A 25,163-nucleotide genomic window follows, 5' to 3' on the forward strand; every position below is an offset into this window, starting at 1 on the left:
GGGTTTCCGTTGCCTTAGTCATTGTGAGCTGAGGGTACTTGGTGCCTCACAGGACTGAGCCATCCTCCCGCTGTCACCCCTCCGTGGAAATCCCAGGGCTCAGCTTGAAGAGGGGACTAAAGCTAGCGACTCCATTGGGAAAGAAATGAATGCAAAGGAATGGGAGCTACTAGAGAAGAGGAATGGCCTTCATGCCGTGAGCACACGATGACGCGCACGCAGACGCGCACGGACACGCACACGAAACTGGAACAGTATCCCGAGAGCCTCACCAGCAGGCAGCAAACTGTCAGCCCAGGCTCACTGTAGAGCTCCTCCTCCCACCTGCCCACATTTTCCTACTTCTCTCCTTCCTCTGCTTTTGCCCCAACAGCCCACACACATGGAGGTTGCAGGCCTGGTGCTTCCCCCCCGCCTTCAGTAAGTTCATTTGCTTTTTCATGCTCTCCAGGGTACCACAGTGAGCCAGGCTGGCCTAAGAGGACATTTTATCTTCATCCTAAGGTGGAAGCAGCAGTCCTGCGTCCTTGCCTAACAGACAATGCCCTGTCTGTCCCCTACTCTAAATCCCGTTGCCTGTCACTGAAACACACATCTGTGTCACCGGTGTATCCCGGTTGCAAAGCATTTGGTCCAAATGTCTTTCTATTTGTACTATACGCTCTAGTAATAGAAGTACTTCTATTCTTTTACATCTAGAGGTGCTCTGGGGGTTCCTGTTGGCTATTTCTACCTTCAGAGCTCCCTGAATGCAGAAGGGGCCTTCATAACCTCCATGTTCACACACACACGCTCTTCATTAATGCCACACAAAATGTTAAACTGCTGCTGTGAAGATGCCTCAAAATGAAATTTGAAATGAGACTGAGGCTCCCTGTGTCATTTATTGCCCGCAAGCCTCTGGCCTTCATACAAGGGAAGGTGAAGGGTGAAGATTGCCCTCCCTTTTCCAGGGGAGCCAGTACACGCGAAACATTTCCTTCACAATGTGCTTTCTCCAGAGCTGGGGAATGAGCTTGGATCAGGACTTCCCTCACTGGCTCCCTCACAGCTTTCTCCTGCCTGGGCTCCTCTGTAGACCTTACCCAAGGTAAGCAAAGGCTATTGATGTTTGTGTTTGCACTGCCTGTTGCAGTCTTGACGTGTCTACTCTTGGGCTCTTGTGAAGCCAGTGGGCTTCAGCTCACCTGACACGATTTGCATGGCCTTTTTTTTTTTTTTTTTCATAGAATGGCTGAGGTTGGAAGGGGCCTCTGGAATTACCCAACCCCCTTGCGTAAGCATGGCCACCTAGAGCAGGCTGCCCAAGACCATGTCCAGTTGGCTTTTGACTATGTCCAAGGATGGAGACTCCACAACTTCTCTGGCAACCTGTCCCAGTGCTTGGTCACCCTTACAGTAAAAAAGTGTTTCCTGATGTTCAAGCAGAAACTCCTGTGTTTCAGTTTGTGCCCATTGCCTCTGGTCCTGTCGCTGGGCACCGCTGAAAAGAGCCTGACTCCATCTTCTTTGCATCCTTCCTTCAAGTATTTATATGCATTGATCCCCCTGAGCTTTCTCTTCTCTAGGCTGAATAAAGTCCCAGCTCTTTCAGCCTTTCCTCATAGGAGAGATGTTCCCGTCCTTTAATCACCTTGGTGGCTCTTTTAGTATCCCCTTTTTATCAGGGATTCTCTTCTCCCAGCTGAGTGCAACTGGAAAATGAGGTAGAGAGTAGCAGTGAGAGTAACTAAAACCACCCCACCGTGCTGTGAATGCCTGGGATGTGCATTCTGGCCTCTCTTCTGGTCTTTTACCATTCATTGATACGTGCTGCCGGATACTTCAGCCAGGATGGGCCAGTTGATGTGTCCCTGGCTGGCTCAAGGGCCAGCTGACCAGTAAGAGGGCACGGTGGTTGGATGGCTGGTATCACAGGAGTCACCTTCCCAAACTGTTCCTCAAAGGCGAAGGGTCCTTCTCATTGTGTCAGAGCAGCAGGCCAAAGAAGACACGCATAGTACCTGGGTCTGCTCCGGGCTATACCTGAAATCCCATGTGTGGTGGCCATGGGCTCTTCCTTTTCTCCCATTCCTGAAGCAATGCGTGGCTCTGCTAGCAGCTCCCTGGCAGAGCACTTCTCACGCCCAGTGAATTCGGCCTCCTGTCACTTCTTCCTTCCCCATGCCCATCCTGTTGTGAGCCAGTGAATGTGGTGGGGTGACAGATACCAGATGACAGGAAGCGAAGTGGAGGAGACAACCAGCTTGATAGGCCCGCTCTTTAATGCGTGGTTCTCTTGAGAAGAAAGCAGACGGTAAGAGCAGAAAGAAGGTGGCCCTGGAATGTGTTTAGGCTTATGCTACCTTCAAGGATCTCAGTGCGGGGCAGCGGGTTTATTCAGCAGTGCTGGTAAGTGGCTGGTTGAATTTAAAAAGGAGCTACCGGTTGATAGTGTGGATTCCACAAGCTTCTGCTTTTCTCCACCCGTCTGTCCACACTTCTCCTTTGCAGCAGACCCCAACCACCAGCACGCACCCGTTCGGTGTGCAGGCGGCCAAACCCGGGCTCCTCACACCAAAAATGAGGGAGAATGTTCCCAATGCAAATCCCAGCTCTGGAGAATTGGCACATACAGTTTTAAGCTCTGTCTCTGCTCTAAAAATAGCCCCTCCTGAGGCGGCACAAAATTCCCCCCGCTATCTAATTCTGCAGAAGCCTCCCTCAAAGCATCTGGCGGATGAGTGCTAAGACATGGTGCACACTTCCCACTCCTTTGTCCCTACAGAGCTGCTGTTACAGACGGAGCTGCCAGCTGTAAGCTTTGCAGCTCCACGTTTTCTCTTCCACAGGTGCTGACCAGCACCTTGCTGAGCCCTGACCTTGTTGTGTCAGCTCCCTGATGCCAAAGTCACTTTCTCTCACCTGAACCCTTTTTGTTTGAGGTTGTTGCTGGGTTTGGGTGTTGTTGTTGTTGTTGTTTTAATCTGTGGATTTTTTGTTTGGTTTTTGTGTGTGTGTGAAGACTGGATCAGAGGCAAGAGAACAACAAACGAGTCAACACTAGTACATCTCAGACAATTAAACAAGGAGAAAACACCCCCACAACCAGACAAAAGCAAAACGAACGCATGCACAGGAGAAGACGACAGTGCAAGGGCAGATTTTACAGACAACTGAGCTGCGAGCGACAGTAGCAACCTCACTTGGACAGAGGAACAAGAGACCACGAAGTCAGACGTTGTCGGTAAGGCTCACACCTCGAGCAGAAGTGGCTGAGGGGATGGGACAGGGACAAGAGCGCTGATGCCAAGCAGAGAGAGAGCAGGTGCTGCTTGGGGCAATACAGCTGGTACTGGGGTTCAGCAATACTCAAAACACAGCCGCCTCTTTTACCTTCTGCTTCTCGGGGAGGGGTTGTCATCTTATTCCCCAAAGACGAGACACGGCAGACACTTGGCTGTTGGGAACAACAGTCGTCTTCTGCACACCACCACAGGTTAAGTGGCACATGGGACCTGGGCTGCTCCTCTGCATGGAGTTCTCACCACCGCAGCCTTACTTGGTGTATCAGGTTGTCCAGTCCCAGCAACAGGATTGTTCTGATCTCTGTTATGCAGGACCAAATCTACAGTAGCTTCCTAGACTCAAAAGGAAAAGGCACCTCGCACCAGGAATCTGCCCTTGTGTCTCTATTGAGCTGGCTGCCTGAAATCACCACTACAAAGAAGGTGCACCACATCTCTTGTGTCAGGAACAGGACCTGGCCTTGCTGCATGGGGAGGAACTTTGCCGCTTATTTATTGAGGATGAGAATCAAAGGCCTAGTCAGTTCCCCAGGATTAATCCCATCGGTGTAGTGTGTGCTGGGACAAACCTTGCTCTAGAAGGGTATTTTTTGTTTCCTTGGATTTAAGACCAGTGAATTACTCCTAGTAAATTTAATTGCACTGAGAGTGTTTTTTGTTTTATTTTTTGACTAAGTGTAAACAAGAGATGGGCTCACAAGGTAATTGCTGTAGACACAGCAGATTAAAAATAAGTTTGTTCTTAAACAACGGGAATATGTCGCAAGGAAGGTTTCCCCCCCCTCCAGAGCCTCATATTCCTCTGAAAATTCTGACGTGGATCAGTGTGAGACATCACTTCACTCTTTCTAGCTGTAAGTTTCATATTTAAGGATATTTCAGCTAAGGTCAGTTACTAGAGCAGGGCAGAACCAGACTTTCAATTCAGTCTGAGTTTAGGTCACTGCCTTAAGTCTCTCTTGTGGGAGGCTCCAAGTGGAGTGATTATTTAAAGTGCTTTTTTCCCCATAATGAGTTCTGGAGACTCAGTATTTGTCCTTATCGTGATGGAATTTTTCTCCCCTGCAAAATGCTGTGCCATCTGAAGACATGTCCATGACATGTACCTGTTTTGTAATACAGTACCTATTCTTTGCTGTCAGTAAGTGTGTGCCGTCACACAAGGACAAACAGAACAGCTGTTTGGCCAAATCTCACCCGTCTCTGTGTGAGTAACACTCCATGGAAGTGAGCATCTTATGCCACTTGAGGATGAGCCCATATAGTCAAATGCACAAAGCTCATACAGTGAGGCAGGTTGCAAAGCTGTGTGTCTTGAAAAGGAGCTGCTTAAGGAAAAGTCATTCTTTAGATACTAACAGGTGGCTGCAGACATTACAACCGTAGAAAGTCCTGAATGACAGACAGTCAAGCAGACAGACATAAGTACAGGCCAGGCAATTACTTAGGTCCAGACAGAAACTGAGGCTCCAAGACAAGAGGCACTAGGGAATAGCAAAGGTAGGAATGGCAAAGAACAGGTATGTTTGGCTCTTGGATAGCTTTGGGGCTTGTAAATAACTGAACTGATCCTGGGCCTAGGAAACGATGAAAAAAACCCGAGACACGGAAGCTGGAGCAGGGAGAAAAAAAGCAGGGAGTCATGGTGTCCTTTTCCCTTCACAGACATTGCTATCAAAAAATAGGAGACCATTGACAGAGTCAAGGAACCCACAGAAAAAAACAGCAGTTTCTGATAATATTAGTCATCCTTTTGTTCTGGATGTTTTCCCCATTTAAGCTTACTCAATACAAAATGAGGAATGAAGGAGAAATGACTGGGATTCAGGGCCACCACCTTGAATTCTTGTGACTAGCATCTCCCTCCCTTACTCCTCTCAGGGCTACGGCCGTCTGCTGCCCAGCCTGCGCAAAAGCAATGCAGTCTGGGCGCAGTTGCTTCTCTCCCCCAGCAGAACGTGACTGCTACAGGAACCGGATACCACTGTGCTGTCTAGATGCGCACAGGCTTTATCAAGCAACACTCCTTCTGGCAACTCTGACTGGAAGTGAAGGTGGTCTCTGGATGTGGAGGTTGGTTTCAGACACTTGTTAGCTACCTTGAAATCCACACCTAAGCTGGGACCAGGGGAAGCAAAGGCAAAACCAGGTTAGAGCATCCTCGTACTTTGAGTCAACCCATTATTGGGACATTTGACTCTGTAGATGAGTTTGGCTTCAGGCACACATTTCTCCATGTTCCTCAAGCCAAGCCCAGCTTGCTGCCGAAGTGCTATTTCAGCTCGGAGCAGTAACACAAGAAAATAGGTGGCTGTTCATGTGCAGGAAGAGTGGAATGGTTAACACCCTGCTCTCATTGCATTTCAGTGTTTCTAGGGTGGTATTAACCAGGGCCTCAGGCTCTCCCTCTTAGAGGAGGGGGAGAGAAGCCCTTTCCTCCCAGGCAAGGGGTGGGTGGTGTTTATTAGCAGAGGGGAGCGGTACGATCAGGGCGCGAGTCAGACCTAACACCATTCAACCCAATACACTTCTCCCCGCGTATCAGGAGCAACACCTCTCTAGCATTAGTGAAGGATAACAGCATTGACACCAGCAAGGTACCACCAACGTAAAAGTGGTGTAAAGCCGGCAGCGCCAGCCCTGTTAAATGGACTGATACCTTACAGTACTGTTCCCCTGGTACCAAGATCTTTTGGATTGCTTAAGGCAGGTTTCAGTGTACAGCAATGCAAACAACAAATCAGTTACATATTCCCAGGACTTCCCCCACAGCAACTCCCCAAAACATGAACCAAAGCAGAAGGGACACTGTGCCTTCACAACCAGCTGGCAGCAGTCCCCATCCAAACCTGTGACCAGCAGAGCCATTCTAGCAACGGGAGGAACAGAGCAGAGCAAAACCAAGCCAAAGGACCAAAGAAATGGGGGACTTGAGCTCTTGCATGAGAAACTGCATCTTCTTCATGTTGTCCCAACTCCATACCCTTGACCAACATTCCCCAGAGGGTAACTGGATGTGCAGGACAGCCGTGAATGCCAGGAAAAGGGGGTTGAAAGTATAATGCAAATCTCTTTTCTCTTTTTTGTTTGTTTTCGTTTGTCTGCTTTTTACATATATACACAAGTCTGACAATAAAATGTGGAACACAGTGCAATGTCTTGGCTGCGTAGCATCCAGGACTGGCTTTAGTTGTGCATCGTGGTGTGCCACAGGGACACACAGGATGGATAAATAAAATTGTGTCCTCGGCTGGCTTCCATAGAGGAGCAAACCAGCAGCTGTTCCTCTGGAAGAAGAGAAAAGTCCTTTTTAAAACCTCACTGCAGTCTCTGGAGGGGAAGGCATTCCTCAGAGGTGCCGTGGGCTAGGATGCCCATTATGGTACAGCTTCTGTTTGATGTGCACCATGTTCCCAGTCGCCTCCTCGTACTGCCTGTGATGACGTTTTCTGAACTCCTTTAAGTTACAAAATTTTGGAATCCAAGACCAGGAATTGTCTGGAAGGCAGAAAGGAGAAGGAAGATGAGATATTACAGGAAGGGTGAGACCCGTGTTCTCCTGCCTTGCCTAGTCTTGTTCCTGGCCTGCCCCACAGAAGTCAGGCACCAGCTATGGCCTCGGCAAGGCCACCCTTGAGGCTTCCCTTCAGACCACGCTTGTTCCCCAGCCAGACTTCATGCCTCGGCTGTAGCCACAGCACTGCCCACTCCTCTCCCACTGCAACAGCCTGTGCCCTGAACACAATCAGCAGATGGATACCCACACCTCAGCCACGACCCCAGCAGTCAGGCAGCAGAACACACCTTGGCTGTGCCTGCTATAGGAACGGCTTGTTTCAAGGGATGTCTGTCATGACAGCACGGGTGGGAGTTGAGTTAGAAGGGGCAAACTCCAGCTTTCGACTCTTGGTAGGAACCAACTCCCTGTGACGAGCCCTATCCTCCAGCCCTCCTTGTACTTTACTCACAGGCCAAATACCAGGCCAACAGTATGGGCAAGAGCCAGCAAAGGCAGTAACCTCATACTGATCTCTGCTAACTTCCGTAGCTAGCAGGGAGCTGCTCTGGGGACCAAGCTGCCAGGCAAAGAGTAGCACATTGCTGTAGCATATGTATCAATCACCCCCGCTCAACCCTGGCTCTTTTCCTCTGTCTTCTGAAACATTGGCCAACTTCACGCAACATCAGCACAAGCTTCTTTCTGCCTCAAAGCCAGTGCAGGCTGGGCAGCGTCATTTTTTTTGTCCAGTGTTTCAGCTCCCAGCCCATGAACCTTTCCCTGGAACTTCAGTTTCACAAGAGCTTTGGGTCATTCCACCCAGAAATACACATAGCCCAACCCCTCAAAGGAGAATTTGAAAGCCCCAGAGCCTGATAAGCTGTGTAAAGTTGAACTATTGCAAGCAGCGTGAGGTGGTTTGTGACTGTTCTGGCCAGCACTGCAGCTACTATGAAGTGCAATCTGATGGCTGAGTTTCTATAGAATATTTTCTATTTTAAGAAATCTCTTCCATCAGGAAGGAGCTATAGGTTATTCTAACAGACCAGAATTTAAGCTGATCAATCCACAGTGTGACATTGAGTCATTGCTAAGTGGTACTCATGTATTTCAGGGAGGGCTCTACATTCTGCACCAGTACAGTATTTTGTATTACCCCTATCTGTCGCAGTCACAGGCACCATTTATTTCTTTAGAAGGAGATTTTAGCTTAGGTAGTCGTTCAACAAAGAAACGGGTACCCTTTCTCCTTATTGCCTTTAAAATGACTAGATTTGCGTAGCTGAGTTGAGTGAATAGGAAATACCTATTTCAACATTCATTATTTTGCTCCAAGTTCCCCAGTGATTTTTCAGCCTGCCTTTAGTGAAACGTGCTCAGCACAGCACACAAGCGCGCTGTTTTCTCTTGGGACAGAACAGCTCACGGCATGTAAAAACCTTGACTGGAAAGGAGCATCATGTCCCATTGCACGGTATACAGTGGAAGCCTCACCAGCAGAGTAGATGAGGAGGGCTTCCAGGGTCTCTTCTACCACACGTTTGACTGTGAGGACACGGGGTTGTTAACAGAGCCAGGACCAGTGCAAGCACGCAGCTGGGGAACACCAGCCTGGGTTAAGAGCAGACGGGTCCCGTGTGGCTGGTGCGACGCCACTGAGGCGACGTCTCAGGCCAGAGAAGGTGCCAGCGTTCTGCAGCAGGAAAGGGGCACCGCCAGCGGGGTTGCTAAGGGAAGAAAAAGCTGGGTGCAAAGTAATACTGCATTCATGTTCTGAAAAGACGTATCTGCACGGTGTATCGCAGCATGGGCCAACCCCTTCTTAAAGCCTTAGAATATGCATACAGAGGGAGAAAAAAAAATAAAGAAAAAAGATTGTTCCGCTTAAATACTAAATTAATTAATAGCATTACCCTTAATTACTAAAAATAAAAATCTATGCAGTACCCATTCAGAAGAAGGTAGGTTAGATGGCGTACCATATCCGTAGCTGAGCGCTCCATAACGAAAGGCTCTGAAGAGCAATATTGCTGTACCCACTACAGCAGCTCACCCAAGGATCGCCCGTGCCAGCCCTGCTGACTTCATGAGCACTGATGAGATCACAGCCACAGGTGTGATCAAAAACAGGTGTCACAGCCTCAAGATTGGCTCAGTACCTTAGATCTCACTGGAAACGCTGACAATTAGCCTTCTGCTTGGGAAATGACAGCAACACAGCCTCAAGAGAGTCCCGATTCTGAAACTGCTCAAGCAGGCTGTTGGGGATTTGGGAAGACTAATGAGAAATTAATATGATTTTGAGCTGAGTTTTTAGAAAGAGACAGTCCACTTCCCTAGTTAGAATTTCTAACAGGTTCACAGATAAATCTTTCTCACTCTCCTTTTCCTCTGAGTTGTAATGTAACAGACACCATCAGCCAGGGTTAGAGAGACTGAGGTTTGTAGGTACACTGTTATGGAATTTCAAGTCATTCACTATTTTAATAGTTTTTCTGTCTTTTTTCCCCCTCCAACAACTAAAGTCCATGGGATGTCCACGCTGAGAGCGCAGAGGGGCAGAGAGGGCCTCTGAAGGAGCGTCTGTTGGACATTTTCAGGATGTTAGTTCAGGATGCCAGGCTAACTGGTCCAAAGACTAACCGGTATGGCTAATGCTTTTCCCTGTGGGGCTGACGTCACTACCGAAAAAATTCGACACATCTGGAACAGTAATAAGGATAGGGAAACCTCAGCTGATGCATCCCTGCCACAACACGGAAATGTCTGTCATTGTCACCACGTTGTCACAAGTTGATACAAACAACAAGAGGCTGCACTCCACAGGCACGTGCCTAGCTGCAAATCACACGCACAGAAAAATCCAGATTTCAGGGAGGTTTCGTCTGGCCTGAAAATATTCTGCCCACATGTGCGGACATACAAGCACCATCTGCCAGCTTGCCTGCGGGTAAAGACGTTGCTTTCCATCAAACACCCCTTTGCACCAGCACAGGCTTTACACTTTCCAAGGCAGAGCCCTCCAGGCTGGGATGCTCAGCTGCCTTTTTCCACGTAAACATCACCGCTTGTATACAGAGGGTCGGGCCCGTGCCAAAGCCACACGGAACAAACGCTGCAAGACCGTCGGCCTCCCCCCGCTCCACCAGCCTCAGAGGACATGGCAAGGGCTTGAGGAAAGAGAAGGAGCCGGTGAGACTGCACTTACCATACCGGCGGCTAGTTCTCCAGGCTCGCACCGCGTAATGGAGAACCCCGTCCATCCACACCAGAAACCAGCTTATACAAAAGCCCAGCAAAAGTCCCAGCATCAGATCGATCTCTTGCTTGGTTACATTGTCAGTCACAAAGTAATTCTCCGAGGAGTCCACCACTGACTGATCCCCATCGTACGGAATAACGTAATGGACGTGATGCCTGTTGCAGGGAACAGAAACAGGGAAAAGCATCAGTGGAGAAGAGCAGAGCACATTTTCCATCCAGCGCCTGCTCCTGTTGCCAAGGGCTGGTTTAATACCATTCCTTCGAGTTCCCACCAACATGCCTGGGAGCAGAAATGCCGCCTTGGCTTTTTGTGCTTATGTCGGCAGAGGAATTGGCAGAGAGCGAGGTAGAAAAGTAGAGAACCTGAACCCGTGCCTGGAACTCGTATTGCATTCCTGACACAGGCTCTGTCCCTCGGTTCGTCGTCTGTAAAGATATTATCAAGGACAGCATGAGGTTGGAGTGGTCCCCCCCCGGACACGTAAAGGCCACTACTGTGTTCATGCTCGCGGGCAGAGGCCAATAACACTTTGCTCCTGTGAGCGCGCGTGCTGCGAGCGCAGTCACGACATGTCACGCTGCCTCACGAGAGCTAGAGAAGTCCTCTGTTACGCAGTACGGCCAGTGCCAGCAGCTTCACGGCGCTTCTCCAGAGGTTTGCTCTTCTGCTCAACATCCCACCGCTCAGAGTAAAATGAGAATCGTATCTTTCACGTATTGGAGCAGAGCATGTTTGCAGTTCACAGAGGAAGTACTTGGGAGCGTGCCTTGAATTCATCCTCAGACGGCAGAGACCCTGCAGCGTATCGCTCCTGGAAAAGCCACGCAAGCTCGAAGACCATCTCAGGTTTTCTTACTGCACGACTGGGGCGGTTTGGGATGCAGGGTCTCCCTCACCCTCCTCAAGGAACAGGCAGCGGTTACTGCCTGTAGCAGATAGCAAGAAATCTCTGCCGGCAGTGGAGCAGCCAGCAAGCCTCCCCTCAGCGCCCTGAATGCCGCCTGAAGCTGCAGCTGGACTGCACAGTCCCTCCTGCAGCACCCTGGCACAGGAAGGTCTCCCAGCCTGACCCCGCTGGGCGCAGGACCTGCCGGCACCCTGCCTCCCACCTCGCCCCGCCATTCATCTCCGGCTGGGGACGCGGCCGGAGGCCTGGCCTGGCCTTGCATGGCAGCCAGTCTCCAAAAAACGCCATCGTGCTGTCCCCGAACAGCGCAGAGGTGCAGCGGGGAAGGCTGCTGTGCCGCAGGCTGCCAGTCTGCGGAGCGGGAAAGCACGGACGCCGCAGCGTTCCGAGACTGAACGCCGCTGCCAGGGGTTCTGGGGCGCTGACCCCACGCCTTGGGCCAGACGGGCGAAATCGCTTATTTGCGCGATGAGATGATGGAGACCAAGCTTGGGATGATGCTGAACTGCTTGAAGGACCCTGGTTAGCCTGGGAATAGCAGGAAAATGGCAGGGAGGAGAGGAGGGAGGGAGGGAGGGAGTTGTAGAGCAGAAGAAGTAAGACAGGTCTGTGGGGGCTGAATGGGAGGGGACCCACTGTGACAGGGGAGCTGAGCACGTGGGATGGGAGGATCCCAGATGACAGGAGATGCAGGATGCAAAGCAAAACTGGAAGCGAGCTGCTCTGGAGCTTCAGCATCTGCTTTAAATGGCTCTTAACCTTCCCTGAGAGCAGCCAGGAGCCGTGAGGCTGCCCAGGCCCTGTGCATAGCCGTCCTGCCTCCTCCCGCTGCCCGATTTGGAGGCAGGCACTGCTTGGGCAGGTGCTGTCACTGCGGCCAGCCGCGGCGAGGCGTGCTCGGCGGCCCCACGTGCCTGCCAGCACTGCTAGGGTTGCACGCACCAGACCACCGCCACAGCGCAGACGCCATCGCCAGGGATCCCAGCTCACGGCCAGGGCACGGTTGCCGGGGCTCTCCCCAGCACTGCCCACCCCCACCAGCATCGCCTGCACTCGCGTCCCTCGCACACCCACGGACCCAGCCCTGCTCCCACACGCGGGAGGGGAGGCAATCACCGGAGGCCTCTGAATATGCATGAAGTGCAGGTTGCTCAATAATCATGCCTGAGAAATGTCCAAATATTTACGCAAACAAACCTCCACTCAGAGGAACCTACTGAAAACAGCCCTAATCTCAGCAATAACTGCACGGAGGCCACCGGCACCTGAGGCACCAGCTCCCCGCAGCCCAAGGCATGCAGGGCTGATGTGCAACCGGCCGCCACGGCATGTGCGGGCTGGAAAAGTCTGTGCGGATGGGAAGCCCATCTAGCCGTGCTCCTGCTGCCTAGTACTGCTCCCCATTTCCATTCAACAAAGGCTCCAGTACTGGGGACCAGACTGGGGCAGTAGCGGAAAGGAGATGCATCCAGGCCAGCTCTGATGGCAGCCCAAGTGACCTCAGAGGCTAAGGCCAGGCCCTGCTCGTGCCTCCTCTTGCTGGTTTGGTTGGTTTGTAACCAGAGATTTTTCCCCCCTCATTTGGCTAGGGAAAACCTGGGGGGCAGAGTGTGAGGGAGGGCTCCCAGAAAGGCAGCTCTTATTCATGAGTGGGAGGGCTCCCATTAATTTCTTGAAGATGGCCAAGCAGCTTTGTAGAAGGGGAAAAGGCAAGCCTCACACGTACCTCCCACGTGCCATGCTTCCCCGGCCACTGCCAGGGATACCCGGCAGGTCCTTCACTTACTCCCTTTCACTTCTTGCAGTACAGGAACAGCCTAAGGTCTGAGTCCACACCCGCCTCCAGAAACCAAGACTCCTTGAAACGACCAGGAATTTGAGCGCGTCCGCGGGAGGTGTGTATCTGCTCTGCATCGTTGCGTCACAACCCACAGGGCTACCTAAAGCCTCCCCATGCAGACCATCACTAACATGCAGCCATCTCTGGGGTCGAGAGAATCAAAACTTCCCAGACACATCAAGGACAGACCCTCGGAAGGGAGTGCAGAGCTCTCTGCACACATGAGGTGTTTCCACAGAGGGTCTCAGCCCTGTACCAGCAGAGTACCTGTAGCTGGAGCACGCTCCCCCCACTGCCAAACTTCCCCCCTACTCCGGCGCGGGGAGCGCTACTCGCATACGTGTGCAGACACACGCGCACACAGGTGCAGCATGGCCCGCACGGCAGTAACATGGGACATGGACTCGCCTCTTGAGACTCACGAGAGGTTTTTCCTACCACAGAGCCTGCTTGCTTTACAGCTCTCGTTCTCTGCTTGCAGGGCACTGAGGGAAGGGACGCATTCACCTCCTCCCTGCCTTGTCCCTCTCCTCAGCGCAGGCTGACTCTGCACACTGCGGTGGCATCTCCTCCAGCTCTCCGAGCTTCCTTTGGCCCTCGCTGGGCTGAACAGCGCTTCAGGGGCCGCAGCAAGGGCCTGATGCTCCTTTTGTGTTTGCAGCTCCCTTTCCACGTGCAGGGGACTGTCCCCAAAGCCCAGGGATTTTAGAGTCCAGACTCAGAGGTGAAGTCCCAGTTTCTGCCCTGTAGCTTCCATAAAATCACAGAATCACAGAATGGTTGAGGTTGGAAAGGACCTCATCCTGTCCGCCCCCCTGCTCAAGCAGGGCCACCCGGAGCCCATTGCCCAGGCCCACGTTCAGAAGGCATTAAAATATCGCCAAGGAGGGAGACCACAACCTTTCTCAGCAACCTGTCCTAGTGCTCAGTCACCCCACAGTGAGATAAGTGTGTCCCGATGTTCAAGCAGAACCTCCTGTGTTTCAGTTTGTGCCCATTGCCTCTGGTCCTGTCACTGGGCACCGCTGAAAAGAGCCTGCTCTGCCTTCTTTATACCCTCCCTTCATGTATTTATACACATTGGTAAGATCCCCCTGAGCCTTCTCTTCTCCAGGCTCCACAGCACAATGAGTCTAGGTCTGTAGGTCACTTAGATCTAGAGGCTGTGAATGGAGTGGGGGAGACGGAAAGACAACATGTCCAGCTCTGGGGCACAACTGAAGTTAGCAACAACTATTTTCAACACAACCTCTCTAATGTGACTGCACCAACATCGCTGCATACCTGTAAGGTGAACCTCAGACAGACAACAGAGGGAGGAAGCTCCAGGAGCGGAAGCTCCAGCCAGTTGACCCTTTCTCACCGTTCGTATGTAGGCTCGGGCTGGGCACACACAGTGACCATTGGCTTCAACGTTCCACAAGGAGGGATTCAGTCCTCACAGTATCCCTGTGCCAGCCCTTTGCCTGTACAGCCTCAAGTGCTGTGGGACGGTCGTGCCCAGGGGAGAAAAGAGTCAGCCCTGTTGTACGGCGAGCCACCAAGAAGTCATGGGTCAACGGAGAGCAAAAACTTTGAGCTATCTAGATTTGGCAATTTAACTTTCCAAGTATCAGAAATCAAAGTTGCATCCCAGGTGCAAATTTCCTTCAAAGAAAAGCCTCCTGTCACTAAAACACCCCAGGAAAGCACCCGAGGCCCTGCACTGCTACCTTCTAGGCAGGTTTTGGGAACCCTGACTTACCAGAGTAGTCCTATGCAGTGGAGATGCCAGTGCTAGGTTTCCACTTCACAGAGTTTTCTGGAAAGGGTTTAGCAAGGCTCAGGGAAGATGAATTCTTCCTGCTAGTGCAACAGTTTGGAGATCTGGGCTGCAGGGATTTTTAATGGTTTCTTTTGGCCTAACAGCATTGCGTGGTGCCACTGAGATGGGGAGGAGAACAGGGACAGACCCCCAAAAGTTTTCTGTTGCAGCTCAAGTCCTTCAGGAGGTTACGGGAGTGATTCAGAGACACGGGCACATCAGCACAGCACGTTATTAATAGTGTTCAAAGGTCCAGGGTCCCCACCGCATACCAAGGGAATTGGAAAATGGAACGTGGCCTGGATGGCTCTGGGGGCTGGATCCAGCGAGGGAACGTATCACCTCGAAGCTGAGCATAACATGGGTGCAGCAAGCCACCACCAGCTCCACACCAGTGCACTGCCAGGGAGGGCAGACAGTGCTGGAGACCAGGTTCTGGCAGGGCAGCTCCTCAGAGTAAGAGCTTTTGGCCAAACTTTGTCTCCAGAAACGTGGTCATCCAGGGACTGACATAACCCTCCAGCCAGTGCCTGTTTCACCGACCAAAGACCTTTGAGAAGAGAGGAGACTCTCCTTCAGCCATGCATCACCTTAGCCAGCAGTCAGACGGCTGACGTGGGTGTGAGGACTCTGGGGTTCACAGCTGCCTCAGCTGTGAGAGACACGTGGTCCTCAAAAGGCAAACCCATGCCCTGGCTGTGTTCCTTTACAAGAAAAAAGATGTACCAAATAACCCGAGGGCCAATTCCTGGGCAGTTCAAGCTGGTATCAGTTGTCACGACAGATCCGGGCCAAATTATTCCTACTAGGTTAATCATGTGCCACCTCCCTTCATGTGCCATGCGCTTTCATCCACACCTACCAGCCATGCCTGCCCTTGGTGGGGCGCAGCTTCCGCCGGAAGGAGATGTAACCACACCGCAGGCCAGAAACACCCTCGAAAGCAGGAGGGTCTGGGGATCGCGAGCCCTCGCTCTCCTGAGGCAAGTGAGGGGCTGCGTTTGCTGGTCTGTCCCCAGCTGACGGCAGCCGGCTCAGGTGAGACATGAAGCTGCTGGACAAAGGGAGCACAGCGTCTGTGTCTGTGCACGTGTGCTTGAGCTGTAGCGCTCCCGTCCCCTTTCCCAGTCTTCGTGACGAAGGGGGAAGGCCTCCTCTCCTCCGTCCCAGGGCAAGCGGTGCAGCGGGCTGGAGCAGAGCCTTGGCCAGCATGGCTGGGGAGTTTTGCTACCGAGCTGCCCAAAGTGCTCTTGTCCCTGCCAGTGACCTTGCGCGTGTGCCGGCTGCTGCAGCCAAAGCACAGCACGGGAGCCTTTAAAAAAGCACCACCGAGCTGTCGTTTTAAATGCAAGGAGCCCGTCACCGCCTCTACACCTTCCACTTCCCCCCGCCGCTGGGGTGTCGGCACGCCGATGCTCCGGCTCAGCTTGGCTCCCCGCTGGCTTGTGTCAGTCTCGGTCGGTAGCAGACATGTCACATCTCCCAGGCTCGTGCCGCAGCTGCCACAGTCTGCCGGGAGCGACCCGTTCCCCCTCTCCGGCTGCAGCAGGATCCGGGGGCACACGGCTTATCCTGCCTTGCTGGCCAGCCCCCCGGCACCGCCACCGGGCCGTGCCCTGCACAGGGGCTGCAGGCCGGGCTAGAGCGGGGGCAAGAGCCTCTCTCTTCTGCATCCTGCCTGACCTTGCAGCCTCTCCCCAAACGTGCCTCCCAGAGCCGTCGCCAGCAGCGCCGGCCTGCAGACCAGTGTGGACGGCACCACGGCACAGGTGGAAACATCTCCCTGGGACCCTCCGCACCGTAGCGGCTACCAGAAGCCCAAGAAAGGCCTAGTGGTCTCCAGCACCAGGCAATGAGCGCTCCCAGCCTCCCAGCACACCCACAGAGGCTCTGGGGACAGGGAGATTTAATGACTTTTCCAGAATGGTTGGGAAAGGAGCAAAAACGTTCTCTCTGTGTACCTCCCAACAGCGGTGCCGCTCGCCTGGGACAAGCACTGGCCCGTCCCTCCTCTGAGTGGGCAGAGCCCAGCGAGCAGCACTACTCGAAGCCACGCTGCCACAAGACAACACCGCTCCGGCACTACCAGCCGCCCTCCCCGCTCACCAGCGCTGCCAGTGACCCCAGCACCAGCGCAGAGCCCCAGCCAGCTCACACATTTCCTCCCGGTGCCCAGCCACCCTCCTGGGAGGCAGCCCACTGCACTGCAGGGTCTCCACGCACACCAGTAGCTCAGGAGAGGTCTCCAGCAGAGCCTTACCCTGCGGCTTTCCCTCCTGGATCAGAGCCTAGCGAGGGATACCTCAGGCCTGCTCTCAGACGGGAAGAGCTGACCTGAGGGCTGGCCAGGCCCCCAGCTCTGCTGCAGGGTATTGGCATTCAGGTAAGGCCGACACTCCTCTCAGTCCTTCCTAACCCCTCTTATGGGGAGAGGCTTTGCCTGGGAGCGACAGACTCACCCAAGGTCACTCAGAAGGTCGGTGGCAAGAAGAATACATGCCAGAGCTCCTGAGGTCCCTGTCCTTTCCCAGACAGGGAACTTCCAAGCCCCCCAGGCTGTTTTGATGGGTCCTTGCTCCACGCAGGTGTCATCTGCTCTCTCCATCTCACCCTGCCTCCACAGATGCCCTTTGGTGTTTTTCCTTTGCATGACATCACCCAGCTCCTGATCTGCTGCCAGCTCTCTGCTTCCAGAGAGGACCCTTTACTGGCTGGGACACAGACATTTGGACTGGGGCAGTGCCACACTTCTGCAGCCCTCCACAGGCCCGCCCTCGCCTGGGAACAGGTACATCCCAAGGAGGTAGGACCGGGGTGGCTGGGCTGCCTGCATGCAAGCATGATTTGGACAGCCTGAATATCTCCACAAGCTGAGGACAGAAGGCCAAGCTCCCCCAGGGACCTGCTCCAGCAGGCACATTCCTGCATGGCATCAACAGGAGCCAGCAGGAGTGTAAATGTGGCTGTCACCCCTTCACCTCTTCCTCCTCCAGCAAGAAGGCAGATCTAAAGAGGAACAGTCCCTGTCACACCAGGCGTGTCTGTGCAGGCTCAGCACCAGCGCCAGCTGCCAGGGCCAGCCCTGTCTCTCTGCTGACGTTCTCACTCCATGCACCACCACTACACCAGCTTCCTTTCCCAGGCAACTGGCAGGACTCTCTTCCCACCGAACAGCTGTAGATGCGCTTTGGCTGGCCGCGGGGGTTCTGGCAGCTCTGCCCTCCTTGGCTCTAGTGCTGCCAGCCCGGCAGCCGAGTGGGAAGGCACCCGCCCAGCCTAACAGCAACACCCCACCTGCACAGGTGAGTGCGGCTGCTCCCCTCACAGCCCGGAGGACTACCCCTCTCAGCGCGGGACCACTCCTACGGCAAAGGCACAGTCCAGCCCAGGCTCACTCAAACTGAAAAGAGCGGCTCGGTGGACGTTGCCGCTTACAGACCTCAAATATGCATCAGCTTTGACCACCTGTTTCGTTGTACGGGCTGGAGGCAAGGGCAGCTTGCACGTGCGCTTCCAGGCAGCGTTACCTCCCACACCACAGCCAGCCATGGGGTCCAGTCCCTACAGTCACCGGCGGTCACTGAAAACTTCGCAGGGCGCAGCCTCTCAGTTCTCTGCGTCCAGCAAGAGGCCACAACTCCCTTCTGAGACCACAGACCTGAAAAGCACCTGTCAGGGCCCAGCGTAGCCAGGTCACTCTTGCCTCAGCAAATTGCTTCTGCCATAAAGCAACAAGTTTCGGTCTCGAATAGCCCCAGTGACCCTTTCCCCACGGGGATGCACATAGCGAGGGTGGAGATCAGCCCCAGCAGTGCCAAGTGTCCAGCGTTCAGCAGCACCTGAAGATGGGGCTGGTTTTCTTCCCCAAATGTCTTGACCTCAGTGACTCTTCCCAGTCACTGTTAACACACCGAGTGCTTAGAACATGGGAAAAAAACAGAAAGAAACCCAAAGTGCCCAGTTTCAGGAAATGAGGCCCTCTCTATGAGGCAAGGGCTGGTAGAGGGCATTCCAGGAAGAAGTGGGAGGGTGCCATAAGCTAGCACTCCCTTTCACTTGTCCTGGGACCTTCTTGCCAGGCCCCGTCCCCCATGCAGAGGAGAACAGGCAGAGTCCTGGGGAAGACACATTGCTGCCCATGAGGAGAGACACCAGCCACAGCCTCCATGCAACCTCTCTCTTTGAGGAGACAGCCAGAAGAGTCTGCCCTGCTGGACACACACCCAGGAGACTCTAATGAGCCCAGAGCCACCAAAATGTGGGCAGAGCCTGGGGCACACCCCGGCATGGCTCGTGCTGCTGCCGGCCAGCCTCCCACCAGAGACCAACGCCAGAGGAAGACTCACCAAGCCCCAGCCACCCCTCCTTGGGGAGCAGAAGGCGTGGACAGAAACAAGGGAGGAGAGGGAGCTGGAGACACAGGCAGACCCCATCCCACTGCCAAGGCAGTGGAGGTCTGGGCTGCAGATGCACTAATGACACACATCTGCCTTTGGGCCCCCGGCTTGCTCTGAGCCAGGAGCCAACCACCAGGGCTGCCTGTGATCTTCCCAGTCTTCTGCCCAGGAAGGGCACCTGGCACCAAAGGGCGTCAGGGCCAGCCAAGGGCTGGGGCCTGGGCTTTTTCCCTGGAGTCTTGCAGGGATGAGGTGGGACATAGTGGTCTGGGAGGGGCAGAGCACGGAGCCCCAAATCCCCTGGCACGCTGGGCTCCAGCCGGCACCTGAGACACACAGAGTCAGCCTTCGCTGTCCACAGCCACCACCAGCAAGGCAGCGGTTCCCAGCCCCTCACACTGACATAAGCTCAGTGCAGGTTTTGATCCCTTCTGGAGAGCACATCCTGCTGTACACTGGATGCCCAAGGCCAGGTCCTCACAGCCCAGCCTGGGGTGCTTAGACATGGCAGACTATTCCCGGGGAAGGGGTCCACTCTGATACCCTGGGGAAGGATACAACCAGGAGAGGAGAGTGAAAGGAAAACACTTCTGGATGAATTAGTTGGTGTGACTGACACTACAACCTAGGCTAGGGCAGGAGGGAAAAAACAGTAATCACAGCAGCTCAGCCTATTGCACATCAATCTTCACTTACTCCAATTCCTCCTTCCCTTCCATTTGTGCAACATTTACCCATTTCCCCCATTCCTCCCTGCAACACGCTGAAGTGCAGCCAGTTCCCTCCTCCAAGGGCTCCCTTCGGTTATTGGCAAATTAAGAGTCCTTTAGCAATCCCTGGTACCACTGTTCACAACATGCTCCAGGATGCATCCTTGCCTAGCGCAAGGCAAAATTGCTTATGGCTTATGCTATACGTGCTCTAAAGGCCTGCACTCAGAACACTTGGACAGCTGACAAAAAGGCACATTCAGCATCACCTGCCTTTTAAATCAGAGAACTCAAAACACTGGTATTCGGGCAGCAGGTCAGAGCTCACAGAGCGACGGTGAAGAACACGGACCAAACCACACAAAGTCCCATAGTACAGGGATCCTCCACGCAAGCATCTCCTGCATCAGAGCATGAACACGTTGAAACCTATGCTCATGCACAAGAGCCCATGCCCAGGAGTGGAGACTGGCATGCTATTTCTGATGGCAAGGGCCATTGCTTTTACATACCTGAGGCAACTGGTGAACTTTCGCTTTTTGCCTCCTCTCAGATCCATGCTTGATGATTTGGAAGATGGTTTGTGCGCTTTCTAAGAAATGACCTAACTACGTCTGGGGAGAGCGCCATGGCTAATATATCTGCCTCAATGGCATCTCTGCAGACTTACGGTTAGAGGAGAGAGGAGTGCCCCTGCCACCTTCTCAGACTGGGGGCATAAGGGACACTCTGCCAACACCACCAGTGAGACCTGACACTCCTCAGTTGCTTCAGACGATGTTAAAGTCTATTCCCAGCGGCCAATTTTCGCCACCACTGAACACAGCTGTGACAAGTAAAAAGCAACATTGGTTGAAGACGCAGAGGAAAACTCCTAAACTAGTGAAAAAAATCAAGAAAAAGTCAAAAAAATTACCCAAGAAGAAGCCAATCCCTGCCAAAAAAAAGTCAAAGACACTGGATGTTTCTTGTCCACAGTCTTCCCAACTGACCTTAACACAGAGGTTCCTGAGGGGCCCAAGGAGTCAGGTATTTAGGGTCTGCTTACTAGATCATTCAGGGCCCGGCTGCAGTTGGCCCTAGAGGTGCTGCTTGTACGTTTGCTGTTCTGCCACAGGAGTCAGAGCAGGAATCATGGGGAGAAATGCAATGATCACCTTCGGTGAATGAAGCAGAGTGGAAGGGCAAAGCAGTTTCCCCTCATTAAGCTATACACATTCCAGTTTCAGCTTAGCTTCCACACCAGGGATACCAGAGGGATGTGACGCCTGGGGCACAGGATGGAGCTGGTTCCAGAGGCAGCTCAAAGAGGAGTAAAGCTCAGTCTAAATGTTGGATGTGGCAGGGGAGGGCTCCCCCAGCATGACCGTTAGCTGGCACAGCCTCATGCTGCTTTACTCCCCCACAGACAAGAAACTCGCCAGCAGGCACTGAGTAACCAGGCACGGGAGGGGACTGTAGGATATGGATCCCTGACAATAGTCCCATAGAGAAGAGAGATGTTCACCTCCCCAAACTCAGACCCCAGGCTCTAACACAGAGACCAGGCAAAGCCCAGTTACTAGCCAAAGCTGAGCACCTCAGCGATTACAACACAAGACAAGAAGTGCTATGTTGTTTAAGAGAATTAAGCATTGTCAGACAGCCATGGGCAGGGGTAGGTATTTGTCCAGTCATAAACTTGTACACAGCAAAGGCATTACTCCTGCCACAGAATCCACTCCGTCGGTCTCAGTTTACTGAAGGATCCACAAAAGCACAGACCAGCTACCTGTCTACAACTCTCAGGAGAAAAGCCACAGAGAATTAAAAGCTGGCCAAAGATTACAAAGCCTCAAAGTGACACTGTTCTAGACAGCAGCACTCCTTCCTGGACACGAATCCTCCTGGTTTTCCAAACCCCATTCCATTTAAGCCACACAGCCAGCAGCTGCAACACCCAGACCACAAACACACCGAGGAACAAGGCAGCCCAGTGACAACAAAGGCAAAATTACAAGCATTTAAATGAAAGTTACTCACTTTCCCAGGTCTCGCAGATGCATGTACACAAGCATGCACACAAAAGAAAATGGACTTCCAGGCCCACAGAAAACTCTTCTTCCAGAAAAGCAAAAAAACCCCTGTGTTCATGCAGGAGCTGCTGAAGAAGGTGAGACACAGCCAGAATGCAAAAATGGTAGTCCAGCCAGCAGCACCTTGCTGCTGGCCACCACCTCACTGTGCCTTTCCAATGAGAGGACGTGGGAAGGGGCTGTGGGGACAGGTGAGAGAGAGCTTATGCAGATAACTTACCTTCCACAGTTGCAGTGACAAACTCGGTCTTCCCCTCTCAGATGCGGTAAGATGTAATTGTGAAATCTGTCCAACAACGCATTCATGTCCATCAAGCAAGCTATTGCCTGTAAGAGCCCATAACCAAGGCATCTGGTCAACTCTGGATGATGGAATAAAACATTGACTCTAGTTTGATTGCCAAAGACTGAAGCAGTCATAAAGAAAATAATCTTTGGTGCTTAATGGGGCACGCACACATGCACACACACGCATACACACAGAGGTGCACAGGCTAAGGGACGGGGGGGGCGGAATGGAGGGGAGGGAAATAAGCAAAATCTCTTACCATAACGATAGAGGCGCCCAGGATCATGAAAATCATGGTGTTTGCATTCATGGACATCAAGAGGGAATTGCCAGCGGTCGGGTCCGTCCGCCCCCAGCCCGCGGACAGCGAGCGGCGGCCGCGCTATTCCGCAGAGCTCAGCCCGGGGCGCATCGCGCTCGGCGCCCGCACGCTGCGGTGCGGCGGGGGGCGGCGGGGCGGCCGGGCGCCCCCCGCACACACACACGCACTCCCCCGTGCCGGGGATGCCTCGGGCTCCCTCGCCCTGCCCGTTTTATTTTTTTATTTTTGTAGGACGAACGTGACAGGCAAAAAAAAAAAAAAAAAAAAAAAAATCCCCTTCCCCCGGCCTCTCCCCGGCCTCAGCCGAGGGAGGTGCGCCACGTCTCCGGGAGCGGGCACACACCGCCACAAGCACAGCCCTTCATGCAGCAACTGGAAAGCGAGCCAGCCAAAACCGGGGGGGAGGCTGGGGGAGGAGGAGGCAGGCTGCAAAAATCACCCAGTCCAGGGGAGCCTCATTGCATCCTCTTCCCCGATCCTCCCCAAAATCACCACCACCCCCCCCGATCGGTGCAAAAAAAAACCCGAAACCACACCACCCCCCAAAAAAACCCTAAACAACCGCCCACCCCTCCCGGCTCGGGGCTGCGCGTCCCCGCTGCTGGGCTCCGTGCTGGAAGCCCCCGGCCCAGCCCCTCCCGGGTCCGGGTGGCTCCGCGCCGCCGGCTCTGCGCGGGGGAGGGATGCGGGATGCAGCGGGGAGATGCGCCCAGGCAGAGCCGGCCGCCCCCTCCCCACCCCGGGCATTTACCTACGTGGGGAGGCGCTGCTCCGAGCGCGGCTCATTGCGAGCGACGGCAGCAGCGACAGCTCTGCGGACCTGCCCTTGCGGGGCTTCCCCCGCCTCGCAGCCACACGCTTTTCCCGAGCGAAGCCCCGGCAGCGGCGCTTGGCCGCATTTCGAGTCCCACACGCCATCCTCACCCCGCCCTTCCTCCCGCCCGGGGTCGGCCCCGTCCTCCTCGCACCCCGGAGGGGCCACGGGCCCGGCCCCGTCCCGCGCTCGGGCGCAGCCCGGACCTCCCGCCCCGGGCGGTGGGACAGCCCGGGAGGGTGCGGGGGGGCGCCCGGGGCCCGCGGCCTCGCCCGCTGCCGGCCGGAGCGCGGGGGTCCGCGGGCGCGGGCAGACGGGCACAGCCCGCGGCGGCGTGGGACGGGAGCCCCGAACTCCGCCGCGCCCCCGCGCTTCCCTCGGCGCCTCCCCCCGCCGGCCGCTTCCCGCCCGCAGAGCGACGGCCTCTCTGGGGGGTCCCCCAGCCCCTTGCCCCGGGTCGGCCCGGGCGCCCGCTCGCCCCTATCTGGGGGAAGATGCCTGAAGGGGCACCCGAAGAAGGCTGTGGGCGCCCGGCCCTTCTCTGAGCATGCTGGCAACAGAGCCGGAGAAATTCCCACCCCTGCCAAGTATCTCCCCTGGATTTGGCCCCCCTAAGAAAAGCTGGAGTGATGCAGACACGGGAGACCCACCCACTTGTGTGACAAAAGTAATATTACCCCATACAACTTTGTCCCGTCCGTCAAACCTGAGGTCTAAGGCCCAAGCAAAAGGTCGTGCTCCACCTTCTCCCACGGTTTTGTTTCACCATGCTATTTGGTCAGTCCGACTCAGGCCATGTTTAAGAGCTTCTGGGAAAAATAAAAGAAAATAAGTGACCAGCCAATAACTTTTTGCTTGCTTGCTTGTTGTTCTTTTCAATGTAAACTGTGCAATCTGGATGAACAGAAGAGATTACAGCCACCCCGTGGGAAATGAGTGGTAGCACACAGCTTGTGGCGATTGTGTCGTGCAGTGCTTTCACCTCCAAGTCCTCAGCCTTCCTCAAGGTTAGTTTCACCTTGCTGGAACCGGAGTATCATTTATTTTTTAGGCTTCTCAGGGTCATCAAAGTAGAGTTTGCTTGTTCTGGGTTTTGCATTCTTGCATATTTGTTTTCCTTCTGTTCCTCAGGCCACAGTCAGCCTCCTTATGTAATTACTTGTGTTATATAAACTCCATTCTTCAAGGAACAGTCATTAACCTACTACTGGGTATCGAAAATACCAAAATACTGTCACACAATTAAAATCACTAAATGGTGTCCTCAAATTAGAGCACAGTGTGCATTGCAGATTTTTTTTTTTTTTTAAATTAAACCACACACGAAACATTTTATAAGCCAGGCACTTCATACAAAAGAGTAGCAAGGCTAGGATAGCACCTCTTGCCACAATCCTGCCCAACCCATCAGGGTTCCCTCCTCAACAGCCCTCTGCCCTGAGCTGCTTTCACCACAGCTAGGAGGTGGTTTCCACCATCCGCCTGCAAACCTCAGTAAAAGTAATGCAGAGAGAATGCAGCTAGTTACTCCCCTAGTTGTAGAAAACATGCATTTTTAAAGCAACAGCCAAATAAATTCACGGGAAAGAACAGCCAGTTTGAAGACAAGTCACAGGGAATTTTGTGTAATTTAAATTTTGCCTGGCCATCAGCCAGTGTTTCTGTTCTCCCAGCCATCCCCACAAATTAGCCTGGGCCAGCTCTCTGCTGGGCTTGAGGCACTGAGGAAAGATTTTTGTCACTGGCTCAGGTATAAGCCGGGTTTCTCAGCATAGCTCTGGAGGAGCCATCCTCCCGTGTTGTCCTTTTGGAGCAAAAGTCCTGGCTGATGGGGATTCCAAACCACTGTTCTGACCATTTTGTTCTCCGTACACCGCAGTCCTGGTTGCGCCCAGTGCCCTTTACCCGCCGCCCTCAGCTATAGGGCAGGGTAGCCAGCTGCCTGACAGCCAAC

General features: G+C 53.7%; 1 protein-coding gene across 1 annotated transcript; it reads right to left on the bottom strand.

The window, feature by feature from the left end:
- Positions 1-6,636: 6,636 nt before the first annotated feature.
- On the bottom strand, positions 6,637-23,871 carry TMEM240 (transmembrane protein 240; the record flags this gene model as incomplete). The annotated part of the gene is made up of 4 exons (XM_082009513.1): positions 22,333-23,871; positions 22,005-22,111; positions 9,995-10,203; positions 6,637-6,785 (listed from the first exon to the last, which is right to left on the bottom strand). Exons 1-4 carry the CDS (start codon positions 22,387-22,389, stop codon positions 6,637-6,639), a joined length of 522 nt encoding a protein of 173 aa, XP_081865639.1. The 5' UTR covers positions 22,390-23,871.
- Positions 23,872-25,163: the final 1,292 nt, after the last annotated feature.

This window comes from Phaethon aethereus, assembly GCF_964289735.1.
Source record: "Phaethon aethereus genome assembly, chromosome: 21".
NCBI lineage: Eukaryota > Metazoa > Chordata > Aves > Phaethontiformes > Phaethontidae > Phaethon > Phaethon aethereus.